The following is a 19399-nucleotide window of genomic DNA, read 5'->3' on the forward strand; positions in this document are numbered from 1 at the left end:
AAGTTGGTATTAACCCCTTATTACCCAGCGTGCCACCCGGCACCAAGGCCACTGGCAGAGTTGTATACAGTGCCAGAAGATGGTGCTTCTAAAACAGCGCCATTTTCTGGGGCGGCTGCGGACTACAATTCTCAGTGAGGAGGGCGCAGAAAGCTTGGGCCATCCTGCGCTGCGGATTCCAATCCCCAGCTGCCTAGTTGGTTGTACCTGGCTGGACACAAAAATTGGGCAAAGGCCATGTTGTTTGTTTGTTTTTTTTAATTATTTCATGAACTTCATGAAATAATTAAGAAAAGGGGCTTCCCTATATTTTTGGTTCCCAGCCAGGTACAAGTAGGCAGCTAGGGGTTGGGGGCAGCCCATACCTGCCTGCTGCACCTGGCTAGCATACAAAAATATGGTGAAGCCCACGTAATTTTTTTCTAGTTTTTGGGCAAAAAAGGACTTCCCTGGATTTTCCATTGCCAGTGAAGGTAACAGCAAGCACTGGGGGTTAGTAGCCAGTAGCTGCTTGGACTACCCTTAGCAATAGAAAATGCAGCGGGAGTCACAAATTTTTTGTTATTTTTTTAAATAACTAAAAAAAAAAATGCGCTTCCCTGTATTTTGATTGCCAGCCAAGGTAAAGCCAGACAGATGGGGTGGTAGCCCCTAGCCGTCTGCTTTATGTGCGCTGAGCATCAAAAATACAGTTTTTCTGTTATTTTATTCTATTAACTACTGACAACATGTCTCCGAATTTCCAAGCAATACATTTTTGTATTTATTTTCTGAAAATACTAGTTTATAGAATAAAAGAGCAATTTATATTTTACGCAAAAATATAAAGAGAAAAATCAGAAAAACTGAAAATGTTGCAGTGGTCTCTTAATTTTTTCCAGAGCTGTGTGTATGTATATATATATATATATATATATATATATATATATATATACATACACACATATAATATACACTATAGTTGCATAAAAATAAATAATTTAAGAAAATTATGTAGCGCTCCGCAGTATTTTTGATTATCAGCACAGATAACGTAGATGACTACAGGCTGCCACCCCCATCTGCCTCGCTTTACCTACCTCAAATCAAAATACAGGGAAGCCCATTTTTTTTTTTCATTATTTACAAAAAAAAAAAAATTAAAAAAAAAACATCGCTGTATTTTGATCGCTATTCAGGTAAAGGCAGGCAGCTGGGGGCTGGGATTTTCGGCAGCTCGCAGCCGCCCCTGGAAATAGTGCATTGTTTCTTAGCGCCATTTCCATGCGCTTTGCCCGGCTCGTCCAGCAGCCCTAATGCGGTGGCTCGCTGGGTAATAAAGGGGTTAATACCAGCTTTGTATTCTCAGATGGCACCAAGCCCGAAATTCATGGTGTCACGCCAAATTAGACGTGGCCACCATGAATTTGTAGTAAACACAAAAAAACACAACATAGAGAAACTTTTTTTTATTAGAAATAAAACAAAAAAACACTTAGAGACTTCACCTTTATTATAAAAAAATCCTTAGTCTGACGTAATTCACAGGGACAGCAAAGTCAGCTTCATCACTGTGCACAAACAGTCTATACAAAGTGAGAAGCAGAGAGAGACAAGTCAGCTCTGCTACATCGCTCCCTACAAAGCAAGCAGCAGCCTGACAGTGAGGGGATGATTGCACCTGCGTTTCGCATCACCCCGCACGGACTGATCTCAGGACAGGAGCGCATCAGCTGCATGGAAACACATGGAAACACATGCAGCCGACTGCTCCTGTGGGGAGATTGTGCGCCGTGATGCGCGCACAATGACAATGAAAGTTCAGGTACCAGGACCTTCGATGACATCATAGTCATGTGACTAGTCTGTAAGCCAATCAACATTCACACCAGACGGTCACATGCTATAACGTCATTGAAGGTCCTGCAAGTCACTGCTGGTTACCGTCGGCACAGCAATGATCGGACTCAGAAGCAGGAGCGGCCAGGAGTCTGCAGGACGCGTCGCAGGACTTGTAAGTAAAATGACAATGTTTTTTAATAATGTGTTTTTTTGTTTTTTTTTACAGCCCCTGGACCCGATCTGGACTTGATCTGTAACACGAGCTTCCCAAGAAAGCTTGTGGTCGGGATCGTGTACACAATCACTCTGTGATCGGTACGATCCCCGATCTTTCCAGATCGGGATCGCCCATCCCTACCAGCTACTAAGTGGTAGACGATGTAAAGTTACCATGGTTGGGTGAATGTGATGTGGAAGAACATGACTGATCGGCTCAGAGCCCGGACCTCAACTCCATTGAACAGAGATTGTGAGCCCGGATCTCTCATCCAACATCAATGTCTAATCTCAAAAAATGCTCTTCTGGTTGAAGTGGCAAAAAAATCTGAGAAACAACTCCAGATTCTTGTAGAAAACCTTCCCAGAAAAGGGGAAACTGTATACCTGTACAGAGAAGGGGGCAACCCGATAGTAATAGTCATATACTTAGATTGGGATATTATAAAACCGTCTGGAGATGTAACGTGTAGATATCCCAATACTTGTGTTCGTGTAGTTGTATATCTGGGATCCTCAGGAATGGTGGTGTCAGTCCCCTTAGGGGCACTTTGCACACTACGACATCGCAAGCCGATGCTTGCGATGCTGAGCGCCATTTTCCCCGCCCCCGTCGCAGCTGCGATATCTTGTGATTGCTGGCATAGCGAACATTATCGCTACGGAAGCTTCACATGCACTCACCTGCCCTGCCATGTCGCTATGACCGGCGAACCGCCTCCTTATTAAGGGGGCGGGTCGTGCGGCGTCACTGCGACGTCACACGGCAGGCGGCAAATACCAGCGGAGGGGCGGAGCAGAGCGGGACTTAAACATCCCGCCCACCTCCTTCCTTCAGCATAGTCGGCATGAGCTGCGGGTAGCAGGTAAGGTGATGTTCCTCGCTCCAAAGGCTTCACACACAGCGACGTGTGCTGCCGCAGGAGCGAGGAACAACATCGGACCGTCGCAACAGCGTAATTATGGAATTCCCTGACACTACACCGATGATACGATTACGACGATTTTGCGCTCATTAATCGTATCATCTAGGATTTACACACTACGATGTCGAGAGCGACGCCGGATGTGCGTCACTTTTGACATGATCCCACCGACATCGCACCTGCGATGTCGTAGTGTGCAAAGTGCCCCTTAGAGTCCCTTCAGTTACTTACATTTAATATATACAGTATATATTTTAGTGTATTCATTATTCAGTAATGAACTCAATGCACAAGACAGATGTTTGATTATTAAAAGTGAAAAAAAAAAGTATTCCACAGTATTGAAGTCAATTAACTGTTTCTAACCTTGATTCTGTGGACTCACCTGCAGCTCCTGCCGTAAGATCTATAGCAGCCTGGATGGCCGGGTCTGGAGCCATATTGTATTGTCCTAATTTTGCCTAAAAAAGAGCAGATTAGTAAATTTGAGCAGTAAGTCCTAAAATTTGCCTTCATTGCTGTTGAAATATAGTTAAAGGGAACCTGTCAGGTGCTATGTGCACCACGAGCAGTTATGGGTGCATACTGCACCTGACAGGTTCCCTTTAAAAGGAAAAAACAACTAGTAACACTGGGAGCCCATCTGGCTGTGGCTTGCATTACAGTTCTCATTCTAGGAGATGATTTGGCGATTCATCTGCCGCCAGTAGGAGGAATCCTGGAGCAGTAATTAACAGAACAGGCTCCCGTGTAAGAACTAGACATGCTATGGACCCTTTACAGTCCAAAAGCTCAATAAAATGCACAATTCTATCTGCTATGGAGGTCCCCTACTGGTCCCCTGTGTGGCTGCTCAGGTTGTACCAATGATACAGTGCTTTGAAAAGGTATCCATATCCCATGAACGTTTCCACATTATTTCACATTATACCCACAAACTTAAATCTATTTTATTGGGATTTTATGTCATATATAAACACAAAGTAGCAAGTATTTGTGAAGTGTAAAGGAAATTATTCATGTTTTTTAAACTGAAAATTGTGACGTGCCTTTGTATTCAGTACCCATAAATAAAACCCGAATGACCAATGTTCTCCAGAGGTCATCTAATTAGTACATTGAGTTCAGCAGTGTATAATTTATTCTCAGTATAAATACAACCATTCTATGAAGGCTTCAGAGGTTTGTTTGAGAACATTAGGGCTCAAGCAGTATAATGAAAACCAAGGAACACATCAGACAGGTCAGGGATACATTTCTGGAGAAGAGTAAAGCAGAGCTAAGTGTTAAAAAATAACCCAAGCTCTGAACATCTGAAGGGGCACTGTTCAATCCGTAATCCATCCATCATCCAAAAATGGAAGGAGTATGGTACAACTGTGAACTTAGCAAGTCATGGCCGTCCACATAAACTAATATCCCAAGTAAGAAGAGCACTAATGAGAAGCAGCCAAAAGACCCATGGTCACTATAGAGGAGCTGCAGAGACCACAGCTCAGGTGGGGGAATCTGTCCACAGCACAGCTGTTAGTTGAATACGCCACAGATCTGGCCTTTATGGAACAGTACCAACCAAGAAGCCATTTTTGAAAACAAGACATAAGAAGTCCAGTTTGCAAAATCCATGTAGCGGACACAGCTAGCATGTGAAAGGAGCTTGGATCAAATGAGGCCAAAGTAGAAATTATTGGGATAAATGCAAAATGCTATGTGTGGCAGAAAACTAACACTGCACATCACCGTGAAAACAACATCCCCACCATCACACATGGTGGTGGCAGCATCTTGCTGTGGAAATGCTTTTCTTCAGCAGGGACAGGGAAGCTGGTTAGATTAGACGGGAAGATGGATGGAGCTAAATAAACTACAATCCTAGAGGAAAACCTGTTAGAGGCTGCCAAATACTTGAGACTGGGGTGTAGGTTCACCTTCCAGCAGACATTAGCCCTGACTTACTGCCAGAGCTACAATGGATGGTTTAGATCAAAGTACCGTATTTTTCGGACTATAAGACGCACCGGACCATAAGACGCACCCTGGTTTTAGAGGAGGAAAATAGGAAAATAAAATTTTAAGCAAAAAATGTGGTCAGGACACGCTGTTATGGGGTGAGAATCTGCTGCTGACACTGCTATGGGGGTAATGTCCCCAAATTCTCTGCCAAGGTACACCATTCTGGTATATGCCCTTATCCTGCTATATACTGGCATCCTGCTATATACTCCCATCCTGCTATATACTGCCATCCTGCAATATACTGCCATCCTGCTATATGCCCCCATCCTGATATATACTGCCATCCTGCTATATGCCCCCATCCTGCTATATACTCCCATCCTGCTATATGCCCACATCCTGATATATACTGCCATCCTGCTATATATTCCCATCCTGCTATATACCACCATCCATCCTGCTATATACCCCCATCCATCCATTCTGCTATATACCCCATCCATCCTGCTATATGGCCGCATCCTGCTATATACACCCATCCTGCTATATACCCCCATCCTGATAAATAAACCCATCCTGCTATATGGCATGTATCCTGTATCACACACAAACAAACCCCAAAAAAAGTTTATACTCACCTTTCCTCGCTCCATGCAGCATTGCTTCTCCCCCTGTCTGTGGCGGCAGCAGCGCCGCTGGAGTGTGGAGCCATCACCGGTCACTTCCCTGCAGTATCGCGATGTCCTCCCGTCTGCCGGTCAGCTGACCTGCGTGACTAGCGGCGCGCACAGTGATGACGTCATCGCTGTGCTCACCGCTCTCTACACAGATCAGTTGACCAGCAGATGGGAGGACATCGTGAAGCTGCAGGGGAACGGTGAGTATGCCGTACTGATTCACTGCACCCCGCGCTGATGATGATGCACGGGGGGCAGTGAATACAGCCGCACATGATCACTCCAGGCTGTAGTTGCCAGGGGTGACTACGGCCGGCTGTTTACTATGTGCGCATCCCCCGCCCATCACCCCGCCCACCTGTCAGTGCCGGCTTCAGCGCTGAGAGATGATGGGCGGGATGATGGGTGTGCATATGTAATGAGCGGGCCCACGTAGTCACGGCAAGCGCTGCCACAGCCTGCTCGTGCCGCCGATGGCCCGCTCCACCGCGGCACCCTCATTCCCGGCCGCAGCCCTATAGTCAGACCATTAGACGCACCCCCCACTTTCCCACAACATTTGTGGGAAAAAAAGTGCGTCTTATGGTCCGAAAAATACGGTATATTGATAGGTGTGAATGGCCCAGTCACAGTCCAGACCGAAATCCCATTGAGATTCTGTGGCAAGACTTGGAGATTGCTGTTCACAGACGGCTGTATCCAATCTCACTGAGCTACAGCTATTGTGGTAAGAAGAATGAACAAAAATTTCAGATGTGCAAAGCTAATAAAGACATACCCCAAAAGACTTGCAGCAGTAATTCCAATGAATGGTGGGTCTACAAAGTATTGACACAGGGGGATTGAATACAAATGCACAGCACAATTTTTAGATTTATATTTTTAAACCATTTAGAAAACTATGTATTATTTTCTTAACCCTTCACAAATACTTGATACATCACATAAAATCCCAATAAAATACATCTAAGTTTGGGGGTGTAATGTGAGAAAATGTGGAAAAGTTCACTAGCTATGAACTCTTTTTCAATGCACTGTATGTCCACCCCTGACCCCCAGCTCACCTACCTCTTTTGTAGGGAGGGCAAAAATCCTGGATGGTTCCTCATTGCATGTACGGAGTGCATCACAGTGCCCATTAGGAAAAACAATGGGGCCATCGCAAGCATTTATTGCCTTATTCTCATAATATTAACAAAATCTGACTGCTTTCTCCCTGTAACTTTGAGGGAAAAAAGCAGCCAGATATACGGTATACCGTATGTATTCAGGAAATGATAATTTTTATGCTTATTTACTCCAATTTTCCAGCTTTGCTTCATTTCAGGCTTCAAACATAAAGATAAAAATGTTAATGTTATGGTGAAGAATCAACAGCAAGTGAGGCACAATTGTGAAGTTGAATGATATTTATTGCTTATTTTAAACTTTTACAACAAATAAATAACTGAAAATTGGGGCGTGCAATATTATTTGTCCCCTTTAAGTTAATACTTTGTAGCGCCACCTTTTGCTGTGATTACAGCTGCAGTCGCTTGGGGTATGTGTCTATCAGTTTTGCACATCGAGAGACTGAAATTCTTGCCCATTCTTTCTTTGCAAACAACTGGAGCTGAGTGAGGTTGGATGGAGAGTGTTTGTGAACAGCAGTTTTCAGCTCTTTCCACAGATTCTCGATTGGATTCAGGTCTGGACTTTGACTTGGCCATTCTAACACCTGGATACGTTTATTTGTGAACCATTCCATTGTAGATTTTGCTTTATGTTTGGGATCATTGTCTTGTTGGAAGACAAATCTCCATCCCAGTCTCTGGTCTTTTGCAGACTCCTACAGGTTTTCTTCAAGAATGGTCCTGTATTTGGCTCCATCCATCTTCCCATCAATTTTATCCATCTTCCCTGTCACTGCTGAAGAAAAGCAGGCCCAAACCATGATGCTGCCACCTCCATGTATGACAGTGGGGATGGTGTGTTCAGGGTGATGAGCTGCTTTTACGCCAAACATATCGTTTGGCATTGTGCCCACATAGTTTTGGTTTCATCTGACCAGAGCACCTTCTTCCACATGCTGTGTGTCTCCCAGGTGGCTTGTAGCAAACTTTAAACAACACTTTTTATGGATATCTTTGAGAAATGGCTTTCTCCTTGCCACTCTTCCATAAAGGCCAGATTTGTGCAGTGTACGACTGATTGTTGTCCTATGGACAGACTCTCCCACCTCAGCTGTAGATCTCTGCAGTTCATCCAGAGTGATCATGGGCCTCTTGGCTGCATCTCTGATCTCCTTGTTTGAGATGAAAGTTTGGATAGACGGCCGGGTCTTGGTAGATTTGCAGTGGTATGATACTCCTTCCATATCAATATGATCACTTGCACAGTGCTCCCTGGGATGTTTAAAGTTTTGGAAATCTTTTTGTAACCAAATCCGGCTTTAAACTTCTTTACAACAGTATCATGGACCTGCCTGTTGTGTTCCTTGGCCTTCATGATGCTCTCTGTGCTTTAAACAGAATACTGAGACTATCACAGGGCAGGTGCATTTATACGGAGACTTGATTACACACAAGTGGCTTATATTTATCATCATCAGTCATTTAGGACAACATTGGATCATTCAGAGGTCCTCAATGAACTTCTGGAGTGAGTTTGCTGCACTGAAAGTAAAGGGGCCGAATAATATTGCACGCCCCAATTTTCAGCTATGTATTTGTTAAAAAAAGTTTAAAATAAGCAATAAATATCGTTCAACTTCACAATTGTGTCCCACTTGTTGTTGATTCTTCACCATAACATTAACATTTTTATCTTTATGTTTGAAGCCTGAAATGTGGGAAAAGTTTTAAAAATTCAAGGGGGCCAAATACTTTCGCAACACACATATATATATGTGTATATATATAAGTATATATATATATATACATATATATATATATATATATATATACACACACACTAAAATAAAGCAAAGGTGTATGGAAAATAGTAAATTAGCATAAAAATTATCATTTCTTGAATCATTGTCAGGTTCCTTAGGCTGTTATGAGCTCTAGTGTATATATGCTGACTGTGCTCAAGAGAACAGGCCTCAAGGTCACTATACAAAGCAGCTGTCAGAATAGTATACAGTGTGTAAACCTGTATAAAGCCCTCGCAACAAGGATATAATCACCAAGGACTATTGCATCATAACCGAATCAACTTTTTGGATGTATGTATGTATATTATATACCGAATCCTACTAGGGCTTATTTTCGAGGTAGGCCTTTTTTTTCGGGAAAACACAACCAGGTGAGGTGACAAGCCATCTGCAGCAGAAATGCCAGTGTTATTCACAGCAGAATATACTGGTATGGATACTATTGTACAGAAGGAGCTGGGTAACTGCATATTTCATCCTTTGTGTTGCATAGGGTGAAATTCCCATCAACATCTGCAGGAAAGATTGACATGCTGCTAAAGCACGCCGCTGCTGTCAACTTACGCTGCAGTCATATACTGCAGCCCATGTTGGCACGAGACGGGAAAACATAGCAGATTTTCCACAAGTGAACGAGCAGTAGAAAATTCACAGTTTTCGCACCGTGTAAACCTAGGACAACATTCATCAAAGTGTTTATGCCAGAAATCTGCAGTTAAACAAGTTGAAAAGTAGCTAAATTCTTGAGTAACATGAGGTTGCGTAATACATTTTCAACTTCTGGAGATCTGACACCCGCTCTTCTATATAATTCATGATGAGTTGTGGCGTATATTACACCATACTCCGGTCTCTGCTGGAAAAAAACAGGTAAAAACCCATGACAGTGTATGGCCAATGCGTTTCATTCATAACCTTTCCCTATTAATTCACCTTCCAGCACCGTACCTGCTAAACTATAATAATAAAACACAGGAAACTCTCCTTTTGGCCATTAATTAACATAGCACCAAAAACACAATAAAAAAGGTGGGAAGATAAACCACTTAAGGGTGCTTTACAAACTGCGACCTCACTCGTTAGCGATGTGGCACGCCAGAACGCAGATAAAATTTGCCGAGATCGCACATAGGTCATTGTTTTTATCGCCGGTCACATGTGCGATCTCAGCAAATCGTATGTGCGATCTGGCGTGTTACATCGCTAACGAGATCGCTAGCGAGGTCGCAGCGTGTAAAGCACCCTTTAGCATAAGACACCAAAAACATATGCAATCACATATAAGAATTAAGTCTTTATTAAATAGATAAAATATATTCAAAAACCAAACATACAAAAGAATGTCTCCAAAAAACGGAACCCCTCAAAGGCTAGATATTATATTGGAAACACCTAGCCAGACAGCTCCCCTTAAAGTGTAATTCATAATAACAGTCGGACCACCCAATAATAATCATGTGTTCATAATATACAAATTAATACATGAAAAATGTGTCAGGTAGAGTGACAAAGTAAACACACAAGTATGTAAAAAAATGTTAAGTGAAAATCACATTATGAACACATAGGCATACTAAAGAGGTCTTATAGTAACCCATAATATACAGTACCTATAAGGGAGTCAGCAAAGGAGATGTAATGGCGTCCCACACACCCAACGCACGTTTCGCATTAGCGATGCTTCTTGTATATGTTGTTGGTGTCTCATTAATTAATATATAATAACAATAACAAATTAACGAAAAATTGGGGGAGGTTGGAGCTACCAGATCTGGGACATGTAAACCAAAGTATTGATATCAAATTATTTTACCCTCAGTCGTAAAACCCCAACTCAAGGGGTAAAATGAACACCGCCACCGGCACCCAAGTACACCCCTGTCCAGAGCCCCACTAAGTGCCAGAACAGCCATTCTTAAAGGGGTACTCCCATCTCCAAGATCTTATCCCAATTTGTAGTAGGTGTAATATTAACAATAATAATAATAGTAATATTAGCAAATACCTCCAATTGGAAATGTAGTATAGTTCTCCTGATATAGCTATATCTCTTACCTCATGTGCAGGGCATTGCAGCTTAGGTACCCATAGTTATGTCCACTCATATAGTGATAGTTAGTTAGTTGCTCATTGTCGTAACCATAGATATCTACCTGCAATGCCGTGCATATGAGGTAAGGGATATGGCTATATTAGGAGAACAATACTACATTTCTAATTGGAGGTATGTGCTAATATTATTATTATTATTATTATTACGCTTACTACATATTGGGATAGGATCTTGGTGATGAGAATACCCCTTTAATTCCTCCTAAAGGGAACTATCCATATAAATTCCCCTCACAAGTTTAATTAACTTCAAGAACCCCACCCACCGCCTCGGCCACTGCATCCTGAAGTAAAAATAAAATCCTATGTTAAAAAAACAAACAGAAAATAATATATTTGTTTTATTTTATCACTAGAAAAAGACATGCCATTAACAGGGTGGGCAGGTGGAACTCTTCTCTTTGTGGTCCCCAATGTGGCCCCTTTCCCGCATTTTTCCTTTATATATTCCCTTTTTTGCCCCTCCCCACCTACTGTCCCAATCCAGTAACCAATTATCATTAATAATTTTACTCATGGCTCATTCACTGTAATGTGGGCCTATGCTTAACTCAGCTCCGAACTATTCTCATGCGTTTTTAGTGTGTTTTAGTGGTGAAAATGCATAAAACATTTCATGTAAGTATATCAATAAAGTTTTGTCAAAGCCAAATACCAGGAAGTTTCAAAAGCAAAGCAACTTTATTTAAAACATCACAGACAAAAAAAACAAACAGTAAAAAAACAATAAAAACGTATGAAAAAAACCCCACAAGTAAGCTAATTTACATAATATGTGCAGAAATGCATACAAAAATCTGCAACATCAATAACTCACTAAAAGCTCATGGTGGGCATGTAGCATAAAGGGTGCTTTACACACTGCGACATCACTAGCGATAGCTAGCGATGTTAAGCGCGATAGCACCCGCCCCCGTCGTTCGTACGACATTTGGTGATCGCTGCCGTAGCGAACATTATCGCTACGGCAGCGTCACACGCATATACCTTTTCAGCGACGTCGCTGTGACCGCCGAACAGTCCCTCCTTTAAGGGGGAGGTGCGTTCAACGTCACAGCGGCGTCACTAAACGGCCGCCCAATAGCAGAGGAGGGGCGGAGATGAGCGGCCGGAACACGCTGCCCACCTGCTCCCTTCGTCATTGCCGGGTGGACGCAGGTAAGGAGATGTTCATCATTCCTGCGGTGTCACACATAGCGATGTGTGGTGCCGCAGGAACGACGAACAACATGGTTCCTGCAGCAGCAACAATATTAAGGAAAGGAGCGACGTGTCAACGAGCAACGATTTTTCACGTTTTTGTGCTCGTTGATCGTTGCTCCTTGGTGTCACCCACTGCGATGTCGCTACCGGCGCCAGATGTGCGTCACTAACGACATGACCCCGACGATATATCGGTAGCGATGTCACAGCGTGTAATGCACCCTTTAGGCCGGAGTCACACGATTGTATATTCTCTGGGATCGATTATGTGACACTCCGATCAATCTCTGGTCAGAGTTTGATCTGAGTGTCAGCTTAGTGTGAGCAGGTGAAGAGAAGACGCAGAACAGAATTTCTCCATCTTCTCCATTCTGTGAGTCCGCGGAAATCTAGAATCATAGACTGGTAGAGTTGGAAGGGGCCTCAAGGGCCATCATGTCCAACCTTAAATCATCCCAGCAATATGTTTATCCAGTTTTCACTTGAAGATTTCCATTGATGGAGAGCTCACCACCTCCCGTGATAGCCTGACTATACTCAGATGTCATCCAACTGCAGCCCGATGATTTCCTGCACCCATAGACTTGAATGGGAGTGCAGCGTCCAATTAAAGCGCCACTTGCAACGTGCTGTACTTTTTTGTGTCGAATCGGATGAGAAAAAAAGCGCTGGTCGTCACTGCCCCATAGTATAAAATTGGTCCAGGTGATGACCGACATCGGATGGCCCTCCTCCGTACTATACACTCATGTGAGCGAGGCCTGAAAGTCAGAATACGCTGCTGGATTCTGTATGCTCATTTCTATGTAGGGAACAGAAGCTCGGGGTCTCGTCTGGCACACACGATCAGGAATATGGAATTTACTAATCCTATGTAACATTTACAAAGTGGAAATATAAATTACAACTGTGTGAAAATGTGCCAAATGCTGGATGATAAATGTAGTGCACCTTTACACACTTTAGTCCTGCCACCTCTTGGTTTGCTTAGGCCCCTTTAACACATCAGTTTTTTGCCATCAGTCACAATCCGTCAAATTTTGATAAAAGCGCATCTGGACACTGATGCCGCTGGATCCGTTTTTTTCTCATCGATGGTTTGCGACGGATAGCCTCAGGTTTCATCCATCGTTCGATGGATGCGTCGAAAAATGTTTGTCTGTCGGACGGAGACGACGGCCAAAAGGTACGTTTTTTGTGTACGTAGAAAAAACAGACAGCGATGAATCCGTCGCCGTCTGTCGTTTGGTGGAATGGAAGCCTATGGGCGCAGGATCCGTTGTCATCCGTCGTTTGGAAGAATGGAAGCCTATGAGCGCAGGATCATCTGTCAAATGATGGAATCCGGTGACGGATTCCGTTTTTTTTTTTAACTGAGCATGCTCCAATTTATTATTTAGCCCCCAGCTAGTCGGATCCATAGAAAAATGGACCCGTCGCATCAGTTTAGCCACAATCTGCGACAGATCCGTTGAGAAAACGGACTGTGACTGATGGCAAAAAACTGAGGTGTGAAAGGGACCTTACTTTTCGACAACTTTTTTGCTCCTGAACATTCTGGACAAATCATGCTCTACTGTGCTGTAAGGAGACGCTGAATCCACACTGAAATCCTGAGTGGGTGAACTTTGCCTTACAAACTCCTGGCTGCAGATATCTGACTACTCCCAATTTGCACATGATCTTCACACGTCCATCAGCAGACATGGACAGTATACACTGCAGACACATTCAGCATAACACATAGAAAATAACTAGAGAGCTACAATCAGCAGCCATAGCAATACATACTATCACTGCAGAAATGGACAAAGTACAGTACCCCTGATACTTGTCTGTGACCCTGGGAGGTAATGTCACTCATTCCTGCCATTCATGCAGAGGACAGTGGTTTTCTATATAAATACCTACACAGCAGCCGGTGGGAGAATGGAGGCTGAGATCCAGGCTGGGCACATGTGAGCAGGAGGAGGGCCAGACACGGAGGAAGAGGCCCTGCCAGGGTGACATCAGCCACAAGCCTGGGTGCAGGGAGGGCAGACACTGCCACAGGGGGGGAATCAGTCCTGCAGAGCATCTCTCCGGGGCACAGTCCTGCAGAGCACCTGTCCGGGGGCACAGTCCTGCAGAGCATCTCTCCGGGGGCACAGTCCTGCAGAGCACCTGTCCGGGGCGCCACATGTGCATGCAGCTCTGGATGTGTGCGGAGGAGGCAGCTGGCTACAGTCCAAGCCCAGAGAGAGCAGCGATCAGCAGCAGCCATACTGCACAGAGCACAGGAATACACCGCACAGAGGACTGAGCTGGGGACACTTACCCGGAGCTGCAGCCGGTCACCTGCTGCCAGGATCAGGCGCTGTCACCCGATGTCACCTGTCCCGCCCACACCCGGATCACTGCACCCTATAGCCGGCCCTGTATGTGCGGATCCGGGGCTTATATGTGACAGGCAGGTGTGTCAGCAGGGGGAGGCCGCCGGCTCTACAGGGGGAATATCAGCCTGATAGGTAGGGGCTGAGCCCTCACTACTGGCAATGGGCAGAACTGCTGGGCTGTGATAACGCCAAGAGGGCTGTATACTCTCCATGAGGACTGTATACTCTCCCATGAGGGCTGTATACTCTCCCATGAGGGCTGTATTCTCTCCATAAGGGCTGTATACTATCGATGAGGACTGCATACTCACTATGAGGGCTGTATACTCACCAACAAGGGCTGTATACTCACCACGATGGCTGTATACTCACCACAAGGGCTGTATACTAACTGTGAGAGCTGTATACTCTCCATGAGGACTGTATACTCTAACTGTGAGAGCTGTATACTCTCTATGAGGGCTGTATACTCAATTTGAGAGCTGTATACTCACCATTAGGGCTATATACTAACCTCTACACTGTTTACCTACCTTATGCACTGGGCAGAGCTACAGGATCAGTGAAGTCACACAGTGCTTTTCATTCATCAAGACGGCTGTATTCTAACCATGGGGGATATACATTCTCCATGAAGGCTGTATACTCTCCATGGGGCCTTTTATTCACTATGAGGGCTGTATACTCCCCATGAAGGCTGTATACTCACTATGGGGGCTGTATAGTCACTGTGAAGGCTGTATATTCCCCATTAATGCTGTACTGTGAGGGCTATATACTCTCCATGAGGGATGTATACTTTCCATGGGGGCTGTTTACTCACTATTAGGGTTGTATACTCTCCATGAGGGCGGTATACTTACCTCAGGGCTGTATACTCACTTGGAGGGATATATACTCATGAGAGCTATATACTCTCCATGCTGCATACTCACCATTTGGGCTTTATACTCTCTGTGAGGGCTGTATACTCTTCATGAAGGCTGTATACTCACTATGAGGGCTGTATATTCACTGTGAAGGCTGTATATTCTCCATGAGCACTTTATACTCCCCATGAGTGCTGTACTGTGAGGGCTATATACTCTCCATGAGGGATGTATACTTTCCATGGGGGCTGTTTACTCACAATTAGTGCAGTATACTCTCCAAGAGGTCTAGATACTCACAATGAGGGCTGTATACTTAACTGAGGGCTGTATACTCACTTTGAGGGATATATACTCACTATGAGGTCTGTATACTCTCCATTCTGCATACTCACTATTTGGGCTTTATACTCTCTGTGGGGGTGTATACTTACTGTGAGGGCTGTATACTCTCCATGAGGTCTATATACTTACATCTAGGCTGTATACTTGCCTTATGCACTGGGCAGAGCTACAGGATAAGTGAAGTTGAAAAGCAGGGGCACGGGGCGGTAGTCACGGGCGAGAGATTCCCTCCGTTAGACGCTCAGGCCCCACTTCACAGGAAAAGTGTTGGGGTCCTCGCTGGGTGCTGGGTGTGGAGATAGGTGCGGTGCTGTTCATACCTTTCAGGAGGCCGCTTCTCGATGTGGGCTTGGGCAAACCAGGAGTGGATTGTGGAGGAAACAGAGACATTGTTCTTATTTCACAACAGTTCTATACTACACAGTCTCTGGATGGCAACTTTAAATGAGAAGTAGCGGGCACACATCTTAGCGACCGTTTCATTAGTATCAAACACCAACAGACACATTTCCTCCAAGTTCACCTCGGATGTTACTATTATGGATGCTCCTCCCACAGCCCAGCACAACGGAGACATCCCTGAAAGTCAATCCAGTACCTTGTGCGACTCTGCATCCTCCCAGCAACAGAGTTGTGATGTTCTCAGATCTGCCACACTGGACTGCATACTCGTCTCGCGTCCAACTCCTGACCCTACCCATAACTTGTGCTATGGCCTTCAACCAGTCTTAGATTTTTCTACTAGTCTTCGTTCCTGTTTACAACCACCCTCCATATGGTACGTTTTCTCAGTCTCAACGTTGCAGACATCAGGAGTCACCCAAAGAATGTGACCAAAACGACTTGATGGAGCTGTACATTGACACTCAACGCTCTTTGTTCCCTAACTAAATGCCAAGATGGAGTCTGTCCCTCTCCCTCAGCACTAGCTCTTCCCTCTTAGATGGAGCCTGTCCCTCTCCCTCAGCACTAGCTCTTCCCTCTTTGATGGAGCCTGTCTCTCCCCCTCAGCACTAGCTCTTCCCTCTTAGATGGAGCCTGTCCCTCTCCCTCAGCACTAGCTCTTCCCTCTTTGATGGAGCCTGTCCCTCCCCCTCAGCACTAGCTCTTCCCTCTTAGATGGAGCCTGTCCCTCTCCCTCAGCACTAGCTCTTCCCTCTTAGATGGAGTCTGTCCCTCTCCCTCAGCACTAGCTCTTCCCTCTTAGATGGACTCTTTCCCTCTTCCCTGTCCCTCCCCCTCAGCACTAGCTCTTCCCACTTAGATGGAGTCTGTCCCTCTCCCTCAGCACTAGCTCTTCCCTCTTAGATGGAGCCTGTCCCTCTCCCTCAGCACTAGCTCTTCCCTCTTTGATGGAGCCTGTCCCTCCCCCTCAGCACTTGTTCTCTCATAGATGGAGTCTGTGTCTCTCGCTCATCACTAGCTCCTCTATCATAGAGTCTGTCCCTCTGCCTCAGCACTATCTCCTCCCTCATAGATGGAGTCTGTCCCTCTCCCTCAGCACTAGCTCCTCCCGCATTAGCTAATCCCAACTGACAACTGTCACTTGCCCTGCAGTCAGTTGCCAGTCAACCTATCAAAATCCTATGTAATTACCTTATATCACTACCAGCAGTGCTACATCTATACATTACACTACATCTTATAGATTCCTATTACTTTCCTACATAACATTACCTTATATCTTATATCACATATATACTGTATATGTATCACACATACATATTTAAGAACTTATTTGGTGTCTTCATGAGTAGGACGTCAACGGCATCCTTGCAGAATTGGAATAATTTATTACCTCTTTTATTTGAAAATAGTTTTTTTCTTTTGCTTTCACTTGCAATCAAGTCATATCACTTTCATGTATATTTAACCTCTTTATGACCTAGGACGTACTTATATGTCCTATCTTGTGTCTGTCTCTTTAATGCATGCTCGCCCGCATTATTCACCGCATATGTCTGCTTATATCCGCATATAATAAACAGAAGGAAAAAGAATATAGCACCACAAAAAGGGGATGAATCAATTTAGTGAAAAATTACAAAAGCGTTTATTCGTTAAAAATACAAACAATCAATACTAAATTGTTGATCCTTGAAAATGACCACATTCTGTAGTAATTGGAATGAGACAATGCTGTACATCAATTTTTACCCATGGAGTGCTGGAAAAGACAAACAAATTGAAAATCAGGGGATGTATAACACCAAAAAATGATAGTAGTGAGTGCCTCACAAGGCCTATATAATCTGATTACTGGTCAGGCGAAGGTCTAACAATAGCACAGATAAATATGTAGCCAAAAGTGTAGGGTACATGAGGAGATCACATTACCACAAAAATATTGTTAAATGTACATAACAGAAGTAACGGTTCTATATATTGTGCTTATCTTGTATTGTGCTACCCTGACAAGCTTCAAAAGGAACCTGAAGACCCACCTCTTCTGACAAGCCTACAACCTGCCGTAACCCTCAGTCTGATACAGCGCCGCACGACCAGCTCTACCCTCACCTACTGTATACTGTATATATGTTTTCTCACCTCCTTTTCTTCTTAATATTGAAAGAAGGTGTAGACGCCAAGCCATGATGGCAGCGCACTCCTTTGCCAGAGAGAATCATTGATTGTGTTAGGGTGAACTCTTAATCAGAGGTCACATGTTGCCTACTGCCTGATTCTAATTGGTGTGGATCGAGTGCATGCTTGAAAAATGAGATCAGTCACACAGTCGGATATTCATCTTTCCTCGACCAAGGTCGACCCAGAACTGAGAGATTTATTTAAGAACATGCCTTTATAAAAGCTAGGAAAAGGGGCATGGTCAGCCCTACAGTGGGCATAACTGGATGTGTCCATTGGTTCGTGGGTTGAACAATGTGTTAGTCCATGAGCTGATTGGTGGTCATCATCGTAGGCAGGTCTATGTCATTTGGGGCCATCTTGGGTTCCTCTGAAGACTAACTGGCTTATGTATAGAGAATCGATTTCATTGGTCACACTTCTCACAGTGCTCTATGTCCAGAGGTTAATTAAGTATTTCATCTTATGGCTCTCCTCAACACTTGTAGACCGCTTCGGGCAGGGTGGGCGACACTTACGGTTCTCTTCAGGGCAGAATCCACCACCCCACAGCTGGTCTCCGTTGTAGATGCAGGAGCAAAACACATGACACTGAGGTTCTATTGGCAAAACAACGTTGAACAGTTTATTTTATCTTCCACCATCTTGACAGACATGGCCACACTTCTATGGTCCTGCTGCCACTGTCTCCTGGTGTACTCCATCTCGGCCTGTCCCGCCATCTGGGACCTAGTCCTCCAACTGCTGGGTCTATGCCTCCACTTTCCACCTTCTTTAGTTTTCTGCTAACCGTGGTCTGCTTCTCTGCTGATTTGGGGGCACATTCCAAAGGGGGGGGTTGTCATCTTAATTGTCTGTTTTCAAATTAGATTTCAAAGATGTGCATGCACGCAAAATATCACACTGACAAATTAATCTGATCAAAAACGAACTAGAACTGCTTTTATTGAGGAAGAATCAAATTTGTATAGCAGCATACTGTACTTTCTATAGGTTAAGCTGCAACAAAAGCCTTATCTGGACACATATTCATAACTTGGATAATAAGCATCATCAAAGAAAAAGTGCCTACAAGTCCTATGATCTCTGAACACAATACGGGTGCAGTACAGGATGCAGGGGCCATTTTGCTTATCTTCATCTATCCTCATATCTTTAATATCCTTAAAACTGCCACTGACAGCTACTAGTCTTTCAACTTCCTTTGGACCATCTGACGTTCTCTGCCCCAATGGCTGTCTAGTCTCTGGACTCTTCCAAGTCTGTCCCTAAGGCAGCCATAGACTCTGAGCCCTTGGAGGATACCTCCGGGTTCCCTGACTGCCCTAAGTTAAAAGGTCACGTCCTCACTCCAGGATCCCTACTGTAGAACTGCCTAACAAGGCCATTCTCTCCA

The 19399-nt window shown here is 44.4% G+C and overlaps 1 protein-coding gene across 1 annotated transcript in view; it reads right to left on the reverse strand.

Moving 5' to 3' along the window:
* LOC142290620 (mitochondrial ornithine transporter 1-like) overlaps positions 1 to 14212 on the reverse strand; it is a 33940-nt gene extending 19728 nt beyond the window's left edge. The window contains exons 1-2 of the mRNA XM_075334590.1: positions 14146 to 14212; positions 3349 to 3424 (exon numbers count right to left, since the gene is read on the reverse strand). Of these exons, the coding sequence (XP_075190705.1) occupies positions 3349 to 3403 (55 nt within the window). The 5' untranslated portion in view covers positions 3404 to 3424; positions 14146 to 14212. The remainder of the gene's footprint in view (positions 1 to 3348; positions 3425 to 14145) is intronic.
* Between the last annotated feature and the right edge of the window lie 5187 nt (positions 14213 to 19399).

This window comes from Anomaloglossus baeobatrachus, chromosome 2 (genome assembly GCF_048569485.1).
Source record: "Anomaloglossus baeobatrachus isolate aAnoBae1 chromosome 2, aAnoBae1.hap1, whole genome shotgun sequence".
Classification (NCBI taxonomy): Eukaryota; Metazoa; Chordata; class Amphibia; order Anura; family Aromobatidae; genus Anomaloglossus; species Anomaloglossus baeobatrachus.